Source organism: Littorina saxatilis, linkage group LG2, assembly GCF_037325665.1.
Source record: "Littorina saxatilis isolate snail1 linkage group LG2, US_GU_Lsax_2.0, whole genome shotgun sequence".
Lineage (NCBI taxonomy): Eukaryota > Metazoa > Mollusca > Gastropoda > Littorinimorpha > Littorinidae > Littorina > Littorina saxatilis.
The window spans coordinates 77,878,893-77,897,936 of NC_090246.1; the positions used below are offsets into that span (position 1 = coordinate 77,878,893).

General features: G+C 43.1%; 1 protein-coding gene across 1 annotated transcript in view; it reads left to right on the forward strand.

Annotated features, from left to right (window-relative positions):
• Nucleotides 1-17,019, forward strand: part of LOC138959774 (titin-like) — a 533,368-nt gene extending 516,349 nt beyond the window's left edge. The window contains exons 301-309 of the mRNA XM_070331384.1: nt 4,614-4,770; nt 6,415-6,459; nt 8,389-8,476; nt 9,009-9,209; nt 10,205-10,385; nt 10,852-11,012; nt 12,476-12,628; nt 12,777-12,900; nt 14,831-17,019. Of these exons, the coding sequence (XP_070187485.1) occupies nt 4,614-4,770; nt 6,415-6,459; nt 8,389-8,476; nt 9,009-9,209; nt 10,205-10,385; nt 10,852-11,012; nt 12,476-12,628; nt 12,777-12,900; nt 14,831-15,922 (2,202 nt within the window). The 3' untranslated portion in view covers nt 15,923-17,019. The remainder of the gene's footprint in view (nt 1-4,613; nt 4,771-6,414; nt 6,460-8,388; nt 8,477-9,008; nt 9,210-10,204; nt 10,386-10,851; nt 11,013-12,475; nt 12,629-12,776; nt 12,901-14,830) is intronic.
• The last annotated feature ends 2,025 nt before the right edge of the window (nt 17,020-19,044 follow it).

Consider the following 19,044-nt stretch of genomic DNA (forward strand, 5'->3'; position numbering starts at 1 on the left):
CGTTTCTCTTTCTCTGTCAGTTCCTGTATCTGGCTTTATTTGTCCGTCTGTCTGTCTGTCTGTCTGTCTGTCTGTCTGTCTCTGTCTCTCCGTCTGTCTCTGTCTCTCTCGCTCTCTCTCTCTCTGTCTGTCTCTCTCTCTCTCTCTGTCTGTCTGTCTCTCTCTCTCTCTTCCCCCCCCCCTCTCGTCCCCACCCTCTCTCTCTCTCTTGATTTATTTACATTGTTTTGTTTTATTTAAAGTATTGTTTCACTTCTGGATGTCTGATTTACCTGGTGGTTGACTGTACATTGTAACAGCAGTTTGGGAAGGAAAACACCTATAAGGAAAGCTGCAGGTCGATGTTAATGCCGTTTACTATTTTACCACCGAAAACGTGTAGGCTATATATTCAGAGATATAGCTATGCTGATGGACACGTGGGGGAATTCGGGGGCTGTGATTGGATGGTCTCAACATCATCATCAAAGCATAATGCTACGGAAGTCGGCCATTTTTGCCAATATCCAAAAGCATATGGGCAATAACAAAGACGCATGGTTCCGGTTTACCCATCTGTACCACACGATGTTAACAATTGACAACAGCATACACTGACAACTTGAAATTCTTCTCGGGAATGTTTTTCAGCTTTACAGCTAACTTCCCGATGAAACAGGACTAAATCAATTATTTTCTGTCCCTAAACACCACAAAATGCCCAAAGTCGAAAGATGTACAAACAGGGGAGTAAAACGGAACAGCCGTTTTTGTGTGCCTGTGTGAGCTCAGTTGCTGACTGACACAAACTTTCGCATTCGGCTTTTCTTATCTCGTAACTCCACACTAAATACCCCACTTCCCCTCTGAAGTATTGATGTACAACCCATGGCACTAACATTCATGTAGTCGTTTATAACTGAGGTTGAAAAATTCGCTTCATGACGAGACAAGTATAAATGCCATTCACCCAAACTGAAAACTTCGCTGCCGTCTGCTCGCGTTGTACGGATTAGCTGTTCTGTTCTCCTCCCCTGGTTGCATCCTAGTTCTTCAGTTGTTTCTAGTTTTCCGTTGATGTTGTGTTTTGGTCTTCTTCATAAGTAGTCTTGTTCAAAATTAAAAAAACTCAAACTTCTTTTTGTTGTATACGAATGAACTAATAAAACGCTGTTTAACAGCTGTGTTGTCAAATCGAGTTTATTTTCCAAAGTCAGTGTGGCGCCTGCGCAAAACTAATGCGCATAAGAAACGGCGTCTGCTATCAAAACCTGAGATCAACGCATCGACGCAAAAACTGTCATTTTGTAAGTTTGAAACAACAAATCAAGGTCAGAACAGCTATATAATCGCTATTGTATTTTCAGCGTAGCAATAGGGTCCGATATTTAGACTCGAACAAGTATAATGCGACTCGTCTTCGACTCGTCGGCATCAAGTTATACTTGTCTCGTCTAAATATCGGACCCTATTGCTACGCTGAAAACACAATAGCTGTTAATAATATGTGTATGCGTATTAGTCTTGACTGTCAGCGTATGACACAATCAGGACAGACAAGCAGCAGATCTTGTCATTTTCTGACACCTGCATCGCCGCTAAGTGTTAAACCTGATGCATTCTTGCATGTAGCTATTGTAATGAAAGACCCTAACAATAGTTTGCGGAATCTCTAAACCCTTTTTGATCCTTATTCACTCATATTGTTCCGCAAGATCAGTAGTACAGATATCATTATCAAACGTACAGGTTGTTACACGTTTATGTTTTTTAAGCTGTGATCCCAAGGGGGCTTCAAAGCAACCTAGAAATGTGATATAGTTGAAGGATGCGGTGTTCCTTGTTGCTGGTGGAGAGTCAGTTTGCATATTCATGCCTTGCCCCTATTTCTCAACCCGTCCGACAAGATTAAACACAGCGGACATTTCTGTTTGCTTTTGTCGTATCGGGTTCAGTCGATCCTCTTTTCGTATATGCTTCGGTGTTATCTTTTTTTGCATTGTCAACGTTGACTCCTTTTACTGTTCACTGAAGACAGGTAAACATTCAAATGTTTCTCAGTGTTATTCAGAAGACGTGAGTGTGTTTAATAATATAACTTTGATTTGCTTACTTGCCTGAACTGTATAATCGTACACGTTGTTCAAAAGGTGTTAGAAAGGTATTTGATTGAGGGCGACAGAGACAAGCTGTGTTGCTTTCTTACAGTGTGCATATAAATTATGTCTGCAATATGTGTGGCAAGCATACCCGGACAATTTATAGGCTGTTGCAGTAAAATTACCATATTCGCCTCCGCACAACCCCCAAGTTCTATCGTCAGTTTCAATGTTTAGCCGATATAGCCGGTACGTGCCGCCGGCAGTAAAGTCGTTTTCAAAACATCCGGTACACAGACGCTCCACACACGGTCATATTTCCCGTCCGAGGCCATTTTATCGAAACCGGAGCAATAACTTCGACGAACGCTAGCTCAATTGGCATAAATCGAGAAGGATAGAAAGAAGTTTACACGCTTTTTACACGAGGTAACAGTCATAATTATTTTACATCCTAGCGAGCTTCTTTTTTTCTTGCAAACTTGAGCGACACATCTGTCGAACGCTGGTTCCCATTTAACGTAGATTGTAGAGGATTATAGGTAGTGATTTACAAACTCTTTACACAATGTTTCACGTCTGGTCGATGACTCAGTTTTTATCGAACGAAAGTAATATTCTTTATCAGCACCACCGACGAACCCTAGCTGTCGTATACATGGAGCGTTGAGGACAGTCAGAGATTTTACCACTAGGTCAACTTTTTCACTCGAGACCTCACTTTTCACCCGAGAACAGCGACGAACCCTAGCCAGAGACTGTAGAGTACACAGAGACGCTTCATTCGGCGCTGAAAATTGAAACAGGAAGCCCTGTGGCGCCACCACGCGGAAACATGTAAAAACCTACTTTCCCTTTCCACAGCAGTAGCGATATCGTGCAGCACAACCATGGCCGCACCAAAAAGAAAACACAGCGGGGCATGGTCTTTGGCCATCAATTGCTCAAACTCACATGCCAAAGGCTTCAGGATGTTCAAATTTCCTGAGGAAGCGAGCAAGTGAGGATTGTTTTTTTGTTTTTTTTCTCTCGTTAAATGTCGGAAAATCAGTAAAAAGTGTAGCGTCGAACTGCGTGTATTCTACCAGAACAGAGAAAACACACACTGTACACAAGCTCAACCGAATGTGATTGCGCAGTTGTTTAATTAACATCAGGCTTATTTTTGTTTTGAAGGACAACTGAACAATTGATTCTATTCTTCGTCCAAGCGCAAAAGTCGAAAACTTCTCAAACTAGAATACTTGTGACGATGCTGTTCAAAGTGTCATCCAGTCGGTCCGTACCTCGTTAATTCATCTCAATTCATGTGTGTGTGTGTGTGTGTGTGTGTGTGTGTGTGTGTGGGTGGGTGGGTGTGTGTGTGTGTGTGTGTGTGTGCGTGCGTGTGTGTGTGGGTGGGTGTGTGTGTGCGTGCGTGCGTGTGTGTGTGTGTGTGTGCCGTGTGTGTAACTGACTCAGAGAGAGAGAGAGAGAGAGAGAGAGAGAGAGAGAGAGAGAGAGAGAGAGAGAGAGAGAGAGAATGACAATGACAAATCTTTATTTTTCGAGGGTGACAAGAATAAGCATAGATATGCTTTTTTGCATCTGGCCCTCGCCCTAAAGAGGGACTAAACTATTTTACTATAACTATGACTAGGGGAAAAAAAAAGAGAGAGAGAGAGAGAGAGAGAGAGAGAGAGAGAGAGAGAGAGAGAGAGAGAGAGAGAGAGCTTTCTGAACAAGAAAGAAGCAACCCGGATAAGAAATAAGACAATTATCGATCGATCAAGATTCTTTAATTAAAGTCAGCTAGGTCACAATAATGTTGTTTAAGTTGCTGTATTTTACAGTTTTCCTTACATGATAATTTCTTAGCACCGTGCAATTGACTACCCATTTCACTTTAGAGGTGCTGGGACGACGCCAAGTTGACTAAATGCCTTAGTTACCGATTTGACCGGGAACTATTTCGTTAACGATTTATTCCTGACATATTTTCTCAGGCTTAAGTGACCATGTATACAGTATGTATTTGTATTTGACTAAAACACACAAAAATAACGACGGTTAGTTCGTGAAAAGACACTGACTTGAATCATGTTTGCATAACTACAGCGATGCAGCGGGTATTGCCGCCTAAGTAAATTTGATTTAATTTTAATCTACACCATTTTCTGCGGTGTTTTTATGGTCATTTAAAAAGGATGTTCACAAACAAACATATTTTTTCGTTCAGTTACTTTTTGCAGCACTGTCAGCCGGACAGAACAGACAGTATGTTAATATAAACGTGATATAAACACAGCCGACAGCAGCCGCTATACGCGAACTTCCTTGTGCGGCAGGGAGTGGCTCTTTTCCCGCGCTGGGCTGGCCGGTCTCACTTTCGCACCGCAGCGCAAAGAAGGATGAAGCGTCTCTGTATACTCTATAGTCTCTGCCCTAGCTCTTTCACGCACAGACCGTAGAGGATATAAAACGAAAGATTTACTGCCGTCAGTGTCTGTCAACCCCATGTCAATTCTATTTCTGTGTGTGTTTGTGTGAATGCAGAGTACGTCGTACCACGCGTTGAACCTGACGCAGGACAGAACCTACGAGTTTCGTGTCCGTGCCGGAAACGGACTCGGTCTCGGCCAGCCTTCCGAGGCATCAGAGCCTGTTACCATGCAGGACCCTCTGCAGTCTTCAGAGGACTACGAATCAGATGGTAGGGCATTTTCACTATTCTGCACAATTCTATGTGTTACAGTGGTACACTGATGCAATGAAAGGACATCTTTGGTACCACTACCAGTGTCCATACATTTCAGGCGGCCCTTTTCACGAGGAGCCGTATATTTTGGTTAAGATAATAGACAAAGGGACAACATAAGTTGTCCTTTCATTAGGTGTGTCCTCTTTTCGGAGGAACATTACATTGCATGTACCACTGTAACAGCGTTTACTTCATTTCTAATAGAGCTTCGTTGATTTGTTTGGCTTCATTCATCACCAATATATTTTGCGTCACATTTTGCCAAATTCATTTCTAGTAGCACCATTCATATGATTTTGACATTTTTGGCATTTCGCTTGCCTAGGCTTTTAAACGGCACATCACAGAAGGCAGAGAGATTGTAACTAGGAAGTATACTGATAACGTCAGTCAAAATGACACTCGGAACACACTGAAACTTAGGAGCTATCAAGTAGGCAGGCAAACATATTGTAAGCAGGCAAACATACATAAATCAGACTTTTGTGTTTAGCAAAAATTATCAAAAGAATAGAAAACACCGAATCGGGACTGTCAACAGATCGAAGGCAGCGAAGGCTTAATTTGATGCTTCGGCATAGGGGGGAAACGCGATAGATTAGAGTTTTAATCGTACACTGAATATTTGTCTTCCAAATGTATTGCCAGTAGTCAATGTCCGCAATGCGGGTACAGCTATGATTATCCTTTAGCCGTGTGTGCGAAATAACCTGTAGTTGTGGACTGAAAAGAGGATACGAACTTGTTAAAACCAGTTCAGTTGTCATTTGGGGAATGAACCATGAATGAAGACCACGTCGATATTTTTAATCTCTCGACGGGACGTAGCTTATTACAGCTATACTGGGGGTAGGATTTGTCGTGGTTGGTTTTCATGACTGCATTTCGAATGCTCCCAACATTCACTAGAAGTACATCTGGTAATCAATAGATGTTTGTCCTGGTAAAGCCCGTGTGTAATCAATGTAGATCGAGATACTCTCCGAGTTACAGCAATGTGCTTTCTGTGATGTTCCGTTCTATATTCATATAGTTGTTCACCTTCTCGCTCTTAAGTTGTTTTTGTCACATTTTCTGTCATTTCCTTTGGCTCTAAACGCATGCTGCAGAAATTCACAACGCATGTTCAGTGACGTGTTCACGCAGTGATGATTAATATGTTTTAAAGTGTGATTTCTGTATATAAAACATGATTTTGCGTTAATTTGTACTATGTTTTCTTGCATGCTTTGTTCCTACCTCATTGCAAATAGGAATAGTTGTGCAGTTAAACACATGCAAACATTTGCTTTTGTGCTTATTGACCCTTATCTGTAGCAGTGTTTGAACACTATTATGCTACTTGTATAACTAATGGCTTCAACAACAAAACAGAGGCGGATGACCTCGAATGGAGACTGTGCGGAACTTACCAAATCACTGCCTCGGGGGAAAAAAAACGTCTCCAAAATGGCTTCTAGGATACCTTATCTTTAACTAAGCTGAATCAGCATTTAGAAGGTCTGTGTTAAAACAAAGCTGAGCTATGTCCCCGTGGCTGTCTTTGTGTGTATTTGTGTCATTGCCAGAGTTTGTGATGCCAGGCGAATGTTGCAGGTTGCTCGGAAGTGTTCTCCCCAACGCTTGACTATAGGGGCAGAGGTAAACCTCCTGCACGTGATATACATGAATATGCATCAGGCCCTGTACTCTGCGTAATGTCCTGTATATCACCCTCACAGTGTATCTTGTTATACCCCTCTGTGTACTTCGTTCGTTTAAGTCTTTTTTGGATCAATAACCAGAACTTTACTCTTACTGTTTTTGGAATTGCGGTCGTTTAATCGTTCGGTGTTTTGGCAAATTAATTACTTATCCCATCCTCCTTCTCAAACTTTTGTCCGTTTTTCTTAATTCTCACCCATATGTCTTATGTGGTAATTATCTGTCTTCATACTGACTGATGTGGTAATTTTTCTGGAGTTTTCTGTTTGGATGTAGTAACTGCTCTTGCACCGGAAAGGCATACTCTTGGACCACTGGAGACCTAATACATTCACTGTTACGTAAATAATCCTTTCTGTTGACTACCAATGGAGCTTGCTACAAAATTTTGAAACTTGTTTTCAACGTTCTTCTTTTTCTGAGACTCGTATATGATCTTGTTGTCTTCTTTCCTTCTTTGGCTTCTACTTCTTCTTCAAGTCGAAGCAATTTCTTTATTGTAACGGAACATTTACAATCGACGATAATAAATCAGAGCTTAGATAAGCCAACCAAAAGTAACGGGGGAGGTTGGGGGGGGGGGGGGGGGGGAGCGGGGCCATGTTGTAATACGGCTGGGACATGAGTTTCAGAAACGCCTTCTCATTGGAACTGCAAAACATATTGCATGAAATGTCCAGCTTTGTAAGGCCTGAAAACAAATAGGTGTGGTTACGGTAACCCGACCTACCCTATTTTTAGGGGCCGACCCTATAACTTTTTATTACATTTGTCAAAAAAATTAAAAAAATTAAAAAACGAGTGCAGAAAACGCAATGAAAGCAAAATCGCCCGAGTCGCACACTTATTTCGCTGTCAAGTAGGTTTAATTTGTACACATTAGAAAAAAAAGTTTTAAAAAAAAAAAGTGATTGCCTACCTTCCTACCCTATTTTTGTTGGCTATGTTACCGTAACCACACCTATTTTTTTTTTGGCCTAATACGATTGGCTTTGTTTTTATTGGCTGACTTTTGTGTGTGGACAGATATCGATCGTGGAACCGCATGGACACCTAACAATTGTCTTTACCTTCATCCATGTTTGTAGTTAATACTTGCGTTTGTCTTGGATGTAAACGGGTGCAGGAATCTATTTCTAAACCAAACTAGTATACTGCTACTATTTATGCATGTCTTCAATTGTTACTCTGTGTACCGTACTAACCTTCAGCGTACTCCTTGGTTGACGTATTCAACGTTTTGTTCCCTAACAGTACCTTTAACAGACACTAACAGAAATGCACATCTGTAGCCAGTTCAACTGTAATATTTGAAACGTGTCTATATATGTATTTGTGTACATCGATATTGCATGAAAGTACGTTTTGCTTGCTATATATTTCATTTCAGAGTATTCCTGTATTTATGGACGGAAATAAGATGACATGTTAGATGTTTCAGCCGGCTGTGCCTTAGGAATAATCCTAAACGTAAAATGAATGTATTACAACATGCAGTTATAACGTTTACACGTGGTTAGGTTTGCTTGCAAATGTTCTTTTGTTTGGGTTATTTTTTTCTGCAAGTATTATGGACGCGCGTACACACTTACATGCATACACACAGAGACAGGAAATGCTGAAATTTCTTGAAATTAAGCAGTATATATTTGATCATTTATTGCATTAAAGTTTGGATTTTAGATCGTACATTTGTATTGATTCATACACGGCATGCTATAATCTGCCAAATTCACATACATTGCGTCTTATGTACGTCTGTCCCCCTTCCGTTAGAAAACCTTTCCCCTATTAACGTCTATGCCCTGTTACCAGTTAACATGTTTTTATTCATTTTACATCGTCAGTGTTGGTTGTTTCTTGCAGATGAGCTTCCGTTTGAACCACGCGACGTGAAAATAGCTCCCGGCAGAAAATTTGAAGATCATTATGAATACCTGCACCAAGTTGGAAAGTAAGTTGACGTTGTGTTGCTTGGCTGTCCTTCAGTCCCTCAGCAGGTTGTCAACTTTTTTTCTCTGTCAGTCTGACTGTCTGACTGTCTGCCTGTCTGTCTGTCTGTCTGTCTGTCTGTCTTTCTGTCTCTTTATATCTATAAATATATATATCTCTCTCTCCCTCCCTGTTCTTGTGTGTTACAAATTATTTGGTAAAACGTTTCTGAAGCCTGAGTTTAGATCTTACATGCAATCTGTGCAATCGTGCAAAACAGAGTACCATACCATACTTTTCCGGATACTACTCGGTGTTTGCCTTCTCTTGCGTGCAAGGAATAAGTAACGCATCATTTGTGTGTTTGCAAAAGTTGTTAACGCAATATGTGTGTGCACCCTGTGTCTGAAAACACTTCCGCGCGGAGGGGTTTTGCAGCCAGCGCAGTGAAGATAAAAGAGGGAAATGTTCTCGGCTCGCGCGGCAGCAAGCAGGATGTCTCTAGACTGTGTGTGTTTTCAGAAGTTATTAACGCATCATTTCTGTCCTTCCAGGGGGAAGTTTGGCAACGTGTACAAGTGCAGGGACAAGGCGACGGGCAAGGTGTGGGCGGCCAAGGTGCTGAAGGTGCGGGAGAAAGACAAGGGGGACGTGCGGAGGGAGGTGGAGGTGATGAACCAGCTGGCCCACCCCAAGCTCCTCATGCTGTGGGACGCCTTCGAGGCTCCACGGTCCATGGTGCTCGTCATCGAGTTGTGAGTACTTGTTTGGTATTCATCACTTGCTTTATATAGCGGGGATATAGCTCAGTTGGTAGCGCGCTGGATTTGTATTCAGTTGGCCGCTGTCAGCGTGAGTTCGATCCCAGGTTCGGCGGAAATTTATTTCAGAGTCAACTTTGTGTGCAGACTCTCTTTGGTGTCCGAACCCTCCCCCCGTGTACACTACATTGGGTGTGCACGTTAAAGATCCCACGATTGACAAAAGGGTCTTTCCTGGCAAAATTGCTTAGGCACAGTTAATAATTGTCTACCTATACCCGTGTGACTTGGAATAATAGGCCGTGAAAGGTAAATATGCGCCGAAATGGCTGCAATCTACTGGCCGTATAAAATTTCATCTCACACGGCATCACTGCAGAGCGCCTAGAACTGTACCCACGGAATATGCGCGATATAAGCGTCATTGATTGATTTAAGCGAGTATTTTATTCCTTTATAGTTACGCAATCTTTACGTTAAAGGATTTTCTTGACTGAGCCCGAAGTTGTGACTGCGAATTTGTATAACAAATTTGTTTTTACCGAAAATGCTGTGCCCAAGCTACATGCAGCGAGCTTCGTGAATTAGACTTCGCGAAATCGACTTCGTCCAATTAATATCAGACGTTAAGACTACAGAGAGCGACAACAAGCAAGATTGCTCACGAACACAATTTATGTATAAATAATTATAAATTACTCATACCCTCCGCGATCCTAATATGTCAGACGGAAAGTTAATCAGCAATATATCGATCCCTTCTCGCAGTCTCGTTCAGTGCATGGTGCTCAATTACATTGTTAATCAAATTGTGAGCTCAGTTACAGTGACCCTTTGTTGATGGAATACTAAATGCACTTTTAATTTTCCTGCTGAATGAAAAATAAAATGACGTAGCAAATCATCCATCAAGAAATATGTATATCTACTCTCAGCGTACAATCGATCACTGGCCATTCAATTTTTTTTAATAATTTTTCTTTTCACAGTGTCGGAGCAGGGGAGTTGTTCGAGCGCGTGATCCGTGACGACTTCGTGTTGACGGAGCGTGACTGCGTGCACTTCATCCGCCAGATCTGCTCCGGGGTGGGCTACATGCACTCCAAGCAAATCCTGCACCTCGACCTCAAGCCCGAGAACGTGCTGTGCGTGGCCGAGAACACCAACCAGGTGAGTGTTTCTTTCTCTGCATCCCCCCCCCCCCCGATCCACCGTTACCCCAGCCAAAAATCACAACCCAAAGGCACACCCCAGAAACACACACAAAATAAAACACACAACAAACAAAACAAAAACAACACATACACACACACTCACACACACACACACACACACACAGACACAGACACACACACACACACACACACACACACACACACACACACACACACACACACACACACACACACAAGCCAACAACAAACACACCACACAGCAGGTTCATGAATGAGCTGTAATACAAGATACACATCGTACTTTGTATTGAAATAGCTAGTGAGATCACTTTCCTCCCTCTTACGCTTTTTCTCTTTTCCATTCGACCGAAGAAAGGCACTGCCTGAAACTTTCTTGCCACTTTATCCAACTGCTCACCTTCTTCTCACGTACGTTGTTTTGCTCTCCCTTCAACCATCAGGTGAAGATCATCGACTTCGGGCTGGCCCGGTTCTTCAAACCCGGGGACAGCCTGCAGGTGCTGTTTGGCACACCTGAGTTCATCGCACCTGAGGTCATTAACTACGATGAGATCGGCCACTCTACGGATCTCTGGAGCATCGGGGTCATCTGTTACATCTTGTGAGTACATGTAGTGTGATTTTTGTGTGTGTAGGGATAGAGGTGGGGATTCGGTGAGGTTGCCTGCCTTCCCTTTCTGCCCTCATCTCTCTCTCTCTCTCTCTCTCTCTCTCTCTCTCTCTCTCTCTCTCTCTCTCTCCTCTCTCTCTCTCTCTCCCTCTCTCTCTGTCCGTCTCTCTCTCTCTCTCTCTCTCCGTCTCTCTCTCTCTCTCTCTCTCTCCCTCTCTCTCTCTACGTCTCTCTCTCTCCGTCTCTCTCTCTCTCTCTCTCCGTTTCTCTCTCTCTCTCTCTCCGTCTCTCTCTCTCTCTCTCCGTCTCTCTCTCTCTCTCTCCCTCCCTCTCTCTCCCTCTCTCTCTCTCTCCGTCTCTCTCTCTCTCTCCCCCCCTCTCTCTCTCTCTCTCTCTCTCTCTCTCTCTCTCTCTCTCTCTCTCTCTCTCTCTCTCAGGTTGCTTCCGCATATGCCTGTCCCATTCTCTTTGCATCTCTCGGGCAGCTTCCGCAGTTATTTTTGTGCATCTCGCACAGAAATAACTGTTCCACAAGGAAGTATCTGTATGTTAGCAGACGAAAACGGCCATCTGTCGCCGAAGAAAGTGTCTGATTAAACCACAAAGGGGAAATAGCTGTGCATTGTACAATACAACTTGTCTGGTGTGGGAAGACGGGAAGAGTTGCATGACTGTTGTACCAGGAAATAGACATTTCTGTGCATCACTCCTTTATAGTAGAGCCTATCGGCGATGTAAAGACAAAAATAACTGCTTTATTGTTGCAATAGGAAATCCCGATTTTGAGCTCAATAGTCTATTCGTTGCAGGATTGAGAAGGTGATAGGTTATAACATCAGTAGAGATATGCCACTCAATCGCGATATATAGGAGGAGTGTCCGATAGGTTATAACATCAGTAGAGATATGCCACTCAATCGCGATATATAGGAGGAGTGTCCGCTACTTTAAAAGCAGAGAAAGAACTGTATGATCGGAGCATACCAAAATAAGAGTTCCATAAGGAACTGTGACTATCCTTTGCATAGTTCCTCACAACAACAAAAAGACACACACACACATACATACACACACACACACACACACACACACACATACATACACACACACACACACACACACACACACACACACACACATACACACACACATACACACACGCACACACACTCACACACACACAAAACATAACAAATGTGTGTGAGAGAGTTGGTGGATGTTGGGGGTGGGGGGGGGGGGGGTGGGGACTGTATGGTTTTTGCAAAGGAAAATAACAGTATTGTTTTTTTACTTGAGGACCTGTCTTCGCGTTGAAAAAAGTATGTTTTTCTTCCGGGGGTAAAGGTCTACGCTTTGCACAAAGAAAGAGCACAATGCAATCACCTGTTGTGTGCGTGTGTTGCAGATGGATAAGAGACGATAGTGTTATGACATTTTGTGTGTGTGTGTTGCAGACTGTCCGGTCTGTCGCCATTTCTTGGTGACAGCGAGGCAGAGACCCTGGCCAACGTGACGAGCGTAGACTACGACTTTGACGATGATTCTTTTGAGGACATCTCGGACAACGCCAAGGACTTCATCGGAAATCTGCTCGTCAAGCGCAAAGAGTGAGTTCTTCAGCACTTTTCGAAGGAATTAAAAAGAAATGTTATTTAAATTGAGACCGTGTGTGTGTGTGTGTGTGTGTGTGTGTGTGTTTACGAAGCCAGTCCCATTTAAACAAGAGTGGACTTGACCATGTGCTGATGTGTGCAGAAAGCGGCTGACGATAGAGCAGTGCGAGCAGCACTCCTGGCTGGCACAGGAAGACCATCGCACTCACTGCAAGAGACTCAACACGGACAGACTACGTTGTTTCATGGCCCGACGGAAGTGGCAGGTTGGTTTTCTCCCTTTCAGCTATCACTTCCCTCCCTTTCGACAGAACACATTTTGTCGATAGCGAATGGAAGTTGAATAGGAGTGTCTCTTTTCTCATGTTTATCTTACTGCCTCTGAATAAAATTTATTTCTGCAGAGAAAAGACAACTAAATTACAGAAAGTATGGATTTCTAGCATTGTTGCTTTTAAGAACACCGTTCCGTTTAGGTCTGTTTTCATCGGAGGGTTGGAGAAGATACGGCTTTAGAAAAATATAGGACTTATTGACAGAAACGCTGGGTGGTTCTGAAACTGTCAAAGCCTTACGCTTTGCAGCTCAGTGAGGGACAACACTTAGTCAGGACCAGTTCGTTTTGTTGATAATTCTGTTTGGATTTATTTGAGGTGGGTATGATGAGGGGGGGCTTTGAGAAGCATTCAGGAGTTCAGACTGCTTCACATTCAGAATTTCTATAGAATCTGCACATAATTGTTATCTTCAATTCATCTTCAAGCTTTTTCTTATTCAGGATAAGTTAACACTGCTGTTTTATTACAAGTTGGTCGATCGTTCTTCTGACCAAGTTACTTTAATTAAAGACAAAAAAGGGAGGGTGGAAAGAGAAGCAAGATGGAATGTGCATTCTTACATTACAGCTCGACTTTGGTAGTTTATTTCTGGTCATGTATTCTGTTCTTTTCCGTTCCAAATATATAATTCTTCGTGGTATGTTTGTTGACCTGTAATACTTTGGTTTGATATAGAGTGACGACCTTTCTCCTGACTGACTGCTGAAACTGTCAAAGCCATGATGAATTTATCCGATGCCTGGTACTTTTATGAATACGACAATTCATCTGTTCATGTACTTGCAAGACTGTTGTACAAAGGCTTTACCCCGTTGTTGTTTTTTTGCACTTGTTCGTCTTTGGGAAGGGTTCTTTTTGTTCGAAAACCGTGCACCGGTTTGTCCACCACCTTTAGCGGTGTTTTGTATGCGGGGTATTTTGTAGCGTTTTGCTGTCCGCTGGAAATATGCTTTTTTGCAAAATTGGGAATTGCTTTTATTCATGTTTTTGTGATATGTGGTAGGATTGTTTCAATTGGACGATAGCCAATGTGTCGCTTCTATTCTGTATTTTTTTTATCATTGGTGTTTGATCTTTGTTGTTGTAGCAAATAAGGGGATTTTGCATTTCTAGGCTTCTGCATGCCCCTCCCTCCCTCCCTCCCCCCTCTCTCTCTCTCTCTCTGTCTCTGTCTCTGTCTCTCTCTGTCTGTCTCTCTCTCTATCTGTCTCTCTCTCTATCTGTCTCTCTCTCTCTTGTTATGCTTACACACTAGGGTTCAGGTTGTCACAGGATTATGTAAAAGTTACCTTCGTTAGAAACTTTGAAAAGAAGAATCGAACTGTAATATCTGTTGAACCTAGAGCGCCAGGAACTTTTGTAAACACAGAGAACGCTCTCATTAGGAAGATACTGTTTAGAAACACTTTAAAAACGACAGGATACATAGTTTTATTTTAATATTTGTTTACAGACTTAATACTTTTGGAAGCTGAGCTAATAACTTTGTTTTGAATTCTGATATTTTGATTTTAAGTGAAGAAGTTGAATTGTTCAGATTTTTTTTGAGCACATTCATTTTCTTTTAAACGTTGATACGCTTCAGGAGCACGTCAAGATATGTGTTTAAAGTGTCTACTAGTTTTCTATCAGCTACGGCAATAAGTCAATTAATTTACATTTAAAGTTATTTTTTCTGTCGATCTTTCTGATGCTGATACTCTGATTGTAAATAATTATATGTATTGCCTTCAAAGCATGCAGGTTCTTGGCGAAAAAAAGAAAAATTGCGCTGTAAATATTGGTGCACTTGCTTTGGGTACCCTGTTGCATGGGTATGGTATGTGTGACCCGCTTTGTCTATCTGCTTTGTACACAGAAAGCGGGCAATGCCTTCCGCGCGCTGGGTCGCATGGCTTCGCTGCAGAAAATGCTGACAGGGGGCAGCACCGGTCACTCCAGTGCCAGCTCCCTCTCCTCCATCCCCAACACCCCCACCCCCATCCCCTCCACCTCGGAGGGACAGTCCCAGTCCCGTCTGGCTGACTCCGGCCAGTCCACCCCTGTACAGTCCCTGTCCCATAGAGAGTCTGACTCTGTGTCTTCTTCTTCTCCTTTCTCTGCGGCCTGTGATCATCAGGGTGTGGAGGACAAGGGGGACGATGCTCCTGCTACCACTACAACAACGACAGCAGCAGCGACAGCGACAGACGTGGGTCTAGGCTCACGAGTGCCAGGAGACGGGCGTGTGGCAGGAGAGGCAGAAAAGGACGGTGCCAGGTTCTTGCCTGGCAGGACAGGAGCGAGAGGTGCAGCAGCCACAACGACCCCTGCTGGACAATCCTCGCCCTCTGCGCGAAGGAGAGTGTGGGAGGACGACAGTCCTGTGGACACGGCGCCCTCCATAGCGAGAGGTTCCCGGTTCAAACCCACCAAGACCGACACAGCCAAGGCCGACGATCAGGCCCACGGCTGTTCCACAGACCCAGCGCAGCACGACGTCAACACCACCACCACCACCACGTCAAGCAGCCGCCACTTACCGCGGGCCGCAAACACCACCAACACCACTAAAACCACTAGCAACGGGTTCTCCCCTAGCCGCGCACCACCGCCACTCACCAACGGGGGCGGAGACAAAGCGGCAAAGACTGACGGCTCATTAGCCCCAGCCCCACCCTCCTTCGTCAAGGAGATGGTGGACTGCTCCGCCTTCCCGGGCGACGTGGTGCGCTTTGACGTGAGAGTAACTGGTCAGCCCGCTCCAAAGCTCCACTGGAGCCTCGAGGAGGACGAAGTGGAGGCGGACGCGCGACATATCGTGGAGCTGGGGGAGAACGGACTGTGTTCGCTGATTGTTCGCCATGTCACGGAGGACGACGAGGGAGAATATTCGTGCCGGGCAGTCAACAGCCAAGGGGAGGCAATGTGTTCCGCCGAGCTCAGCGTTTACGGGATAGGGCCCGTCTGATTTGGATCATCGGCGGTCCTGTTCCCGCCCGCCTGCTAAAGCTCAAATTTGTACCTTCCCTATTGGCTGAGACTGAGGAGGTCACGTGTTCAACCCAGCTCACAAATATAAAATGAGCCGGGCCTCCTGATTGGCTGAAACCCCCGTCCTCTGGTCGGTTGAACAGTCGCGTATGAGTATTAAATTAATGCTAATTATCACAACCACAGATTCGTCTTCTTCGGTACCATATTTTTTTGTATTCACTTTTTATTTTAACCGTCTTCATAATTTCACGTTTTTATGTTCCTACTCAGTTTTAATGGTGCTTCCAACGTCTGAACTTTTGTATTTAATCGTGGTTTTCAGAATCATAAAAAAATCATACTTTTTGGAGGTGTTTATCTATGCAAAATTGTAAACTTTTTTTTGTCCTTACGACATAGTAGGATTTTTGTGTGTGTAACTCTTAGTTCATGTACTTTGCATGACTAAAGTGTTTCTCTGAATATCTCGGTTTTTCTTGGACTTTGTGGATACTTTGTCGAGCCCTTTTTCCTTTTTTAACTTTTGAATTCACAGTATTCGCTGTCTTTACAACTCGAATATTTTCCATTGGTCGACAGACCCTCCACAAAATCCATCTTTCGACCTGACCCTTACTTTGACCCTGATGAGAATTCAGACAAACCCTTGCATAATAATTACTCTTCTCCTTCCTTAATTCTTTGGTTGGCAACTTTGCAAACGAGTTTCGATGTATATTGTGTTATCAGGTATTTAATTCCGGGTTTTAGATGTTACATTTTGTTGTGTACATCCAACCTTCCAGCGGTAATCCCTCCTGACGTGGTGATAGATGTTGTAAGGTTAATTTTCGTTGATGAGTGGAGTGGAGAAATCACGTGCGAAATGATGTATAGAATTTGTATTTATTGGAGACCTGAAGTTGGATTGAATGTTGTGATGTTTGCTCAGTTGTCCTCCTTTTTTTTCTTTTTCTTTTTCAGAAGAACATCTTTTTTTGTGTTTTCCTCACTTTATCGTTTTAAGACTGAAAGTAAAGTAGTTATCCATGCAATGTACATGAACTTCGCGCAATAAACCTTCGTCATTTATTTGTGTGACTTTTAGTGAAACTGTGTGTGTGTGTGTGTGTGTGTGTGTGTGTGTGTGTGTGTGTGTGTGTGTGAACTGTGTGTGTGTGTGTGTGTGTGTGCATTTAGGCGTGCGAGCTTTGTGCGCGTGAGTGCTCCAGTGTGTTTGAAAGCTATCGCATCATTTTATACAGGGACACCATCTGTCTGTCTGTCTGTCTGTCTGCCTGTCTGTCTGTCTGTCTGTCTGTCTGTCTTTCTTTCTGCCTCTCTATCTCGTGCGTGTGTGTGTGTGTGTGTGTGTGTGTGTGTGTGTGTGTGTGTGTATTATCTTACACGGAGGTCTATTCGGGCGCTTTGGCCTGTCAGACAACAAACTCAACTAAAACATCTACATGTATACACAGATTCACACTCGGAGTACAGATTGTTTATTCGTTGTCGGCTCGACATTACACATGTTACTTTGGCACGGGCGGAGCCACCAACACCTACCACACAAGAAGTGGATCCATGTGGCAAGTAGAAGTAATATATTATATCTATCATTTGAACCTAAACCACACTTATTTACAGCGCAAGCATGATTGAGCGAAGATACACGCCAGGAGTCCAGGCTTCAATATTTATAATGTGAACAGTGCAAAGGGAAATAGCTACGAGGTGCAGTAAGCGGTAACATATATATGGTAACCAACATCAATCACTCAACCACATACATCGTCAGACACCCACAACGCATACGGACGCACACAACACACACTTACTTACAGACAAAGACGCATACACACATATACACGCACGTACACACAGTCTCGCTCTTTACAGACTAGCATAGGGGCAAACACTTAACGTTCCAACATTTTCACGTCTGCGACCTTGACCTTTCCAGCCTATTTCACGAAAGGCGTTGACCATGACCATGGTGAATGTAGCTTCCAAGGTCAAGGTCAATTCAGACAGCTACTCACGATGGACAAGTAAGTTCTCGAGTATTGCACAGGTTCCTGGCACTTGACGAATGGAATGAATTCTTCCATTCAACACAGGCAAAAAAAGAAAAACACACTAAAAGTACAAAAGCGGATACACAGTATATAAATATATATATAGGTGTGCACGTGCTAAACACTCCACTCACGCGTGCTATAATTTACATTGTGCAGCTGTAGATTTTTTTTGTTTTATAGTATTACAATTTACCCTGTGAAAAATATGCACACGATTAATATTTACAACTTCTGTTATAAATTTTTAGATGTTATTGTTCTTGTATCACAGAAACAGCTTCTGAGCTAGTGAATGATATCAAAATATGTTGGAGTGGCAACTAATGGAGTGGCAACTAATGGAGTGTCAATTTTCCATCTTACATGACTTTTTGTTTCCTTGATTTTACAAAGCCACTGACAGTGCAACACTGAATGGTACGAAACTTTTACATCAAATGTTACCCTGAAAGACAAGTGAGATCCAAAATAATTCGAAACCAGCGTCCCTATTCTCTTTATCATGAGCACTCGGACATAATTTCAAACATTGGCGGTATTGAAAAAAAATCAACAACAACAAAACAACATCAACAACAACAACAACAACACACAAACAAACAAACGGAAAAGTAAGCGGAAACGAAGGAATTAAGTGAGATTGAAGTAAAGAAAGAAAGAAAGAAAGGAACAATAAATTAAAGTAAGAAAACACCCAAGGAAAGAAACAGAGAAAGAAAGAAGAAAGGAAACGAATAAAAAGATAGAACATGGAAATAAATGTACTAAAGGTAATAAAGGGTCAGGTTGCTTCACACAGTTGGCAACAGACAAGCACATTAACGGGATAGTTCACATCTCAGCATGAAAAGTGCATTCACACCTCAATCACACAAGCTTAGCATGTTCACGAAGCGCACGTGCCAGTGATAAAAACCGTCGGGTTTGCAGCGTTCGCTTGCCAAACATACACACAGAGACACTCGCGAAGATATCGCTTTTTCTCTTCAGTTCTGGTGACAGTGTCAGTGGCTGTTATTGTTGTCTAATGACGCTC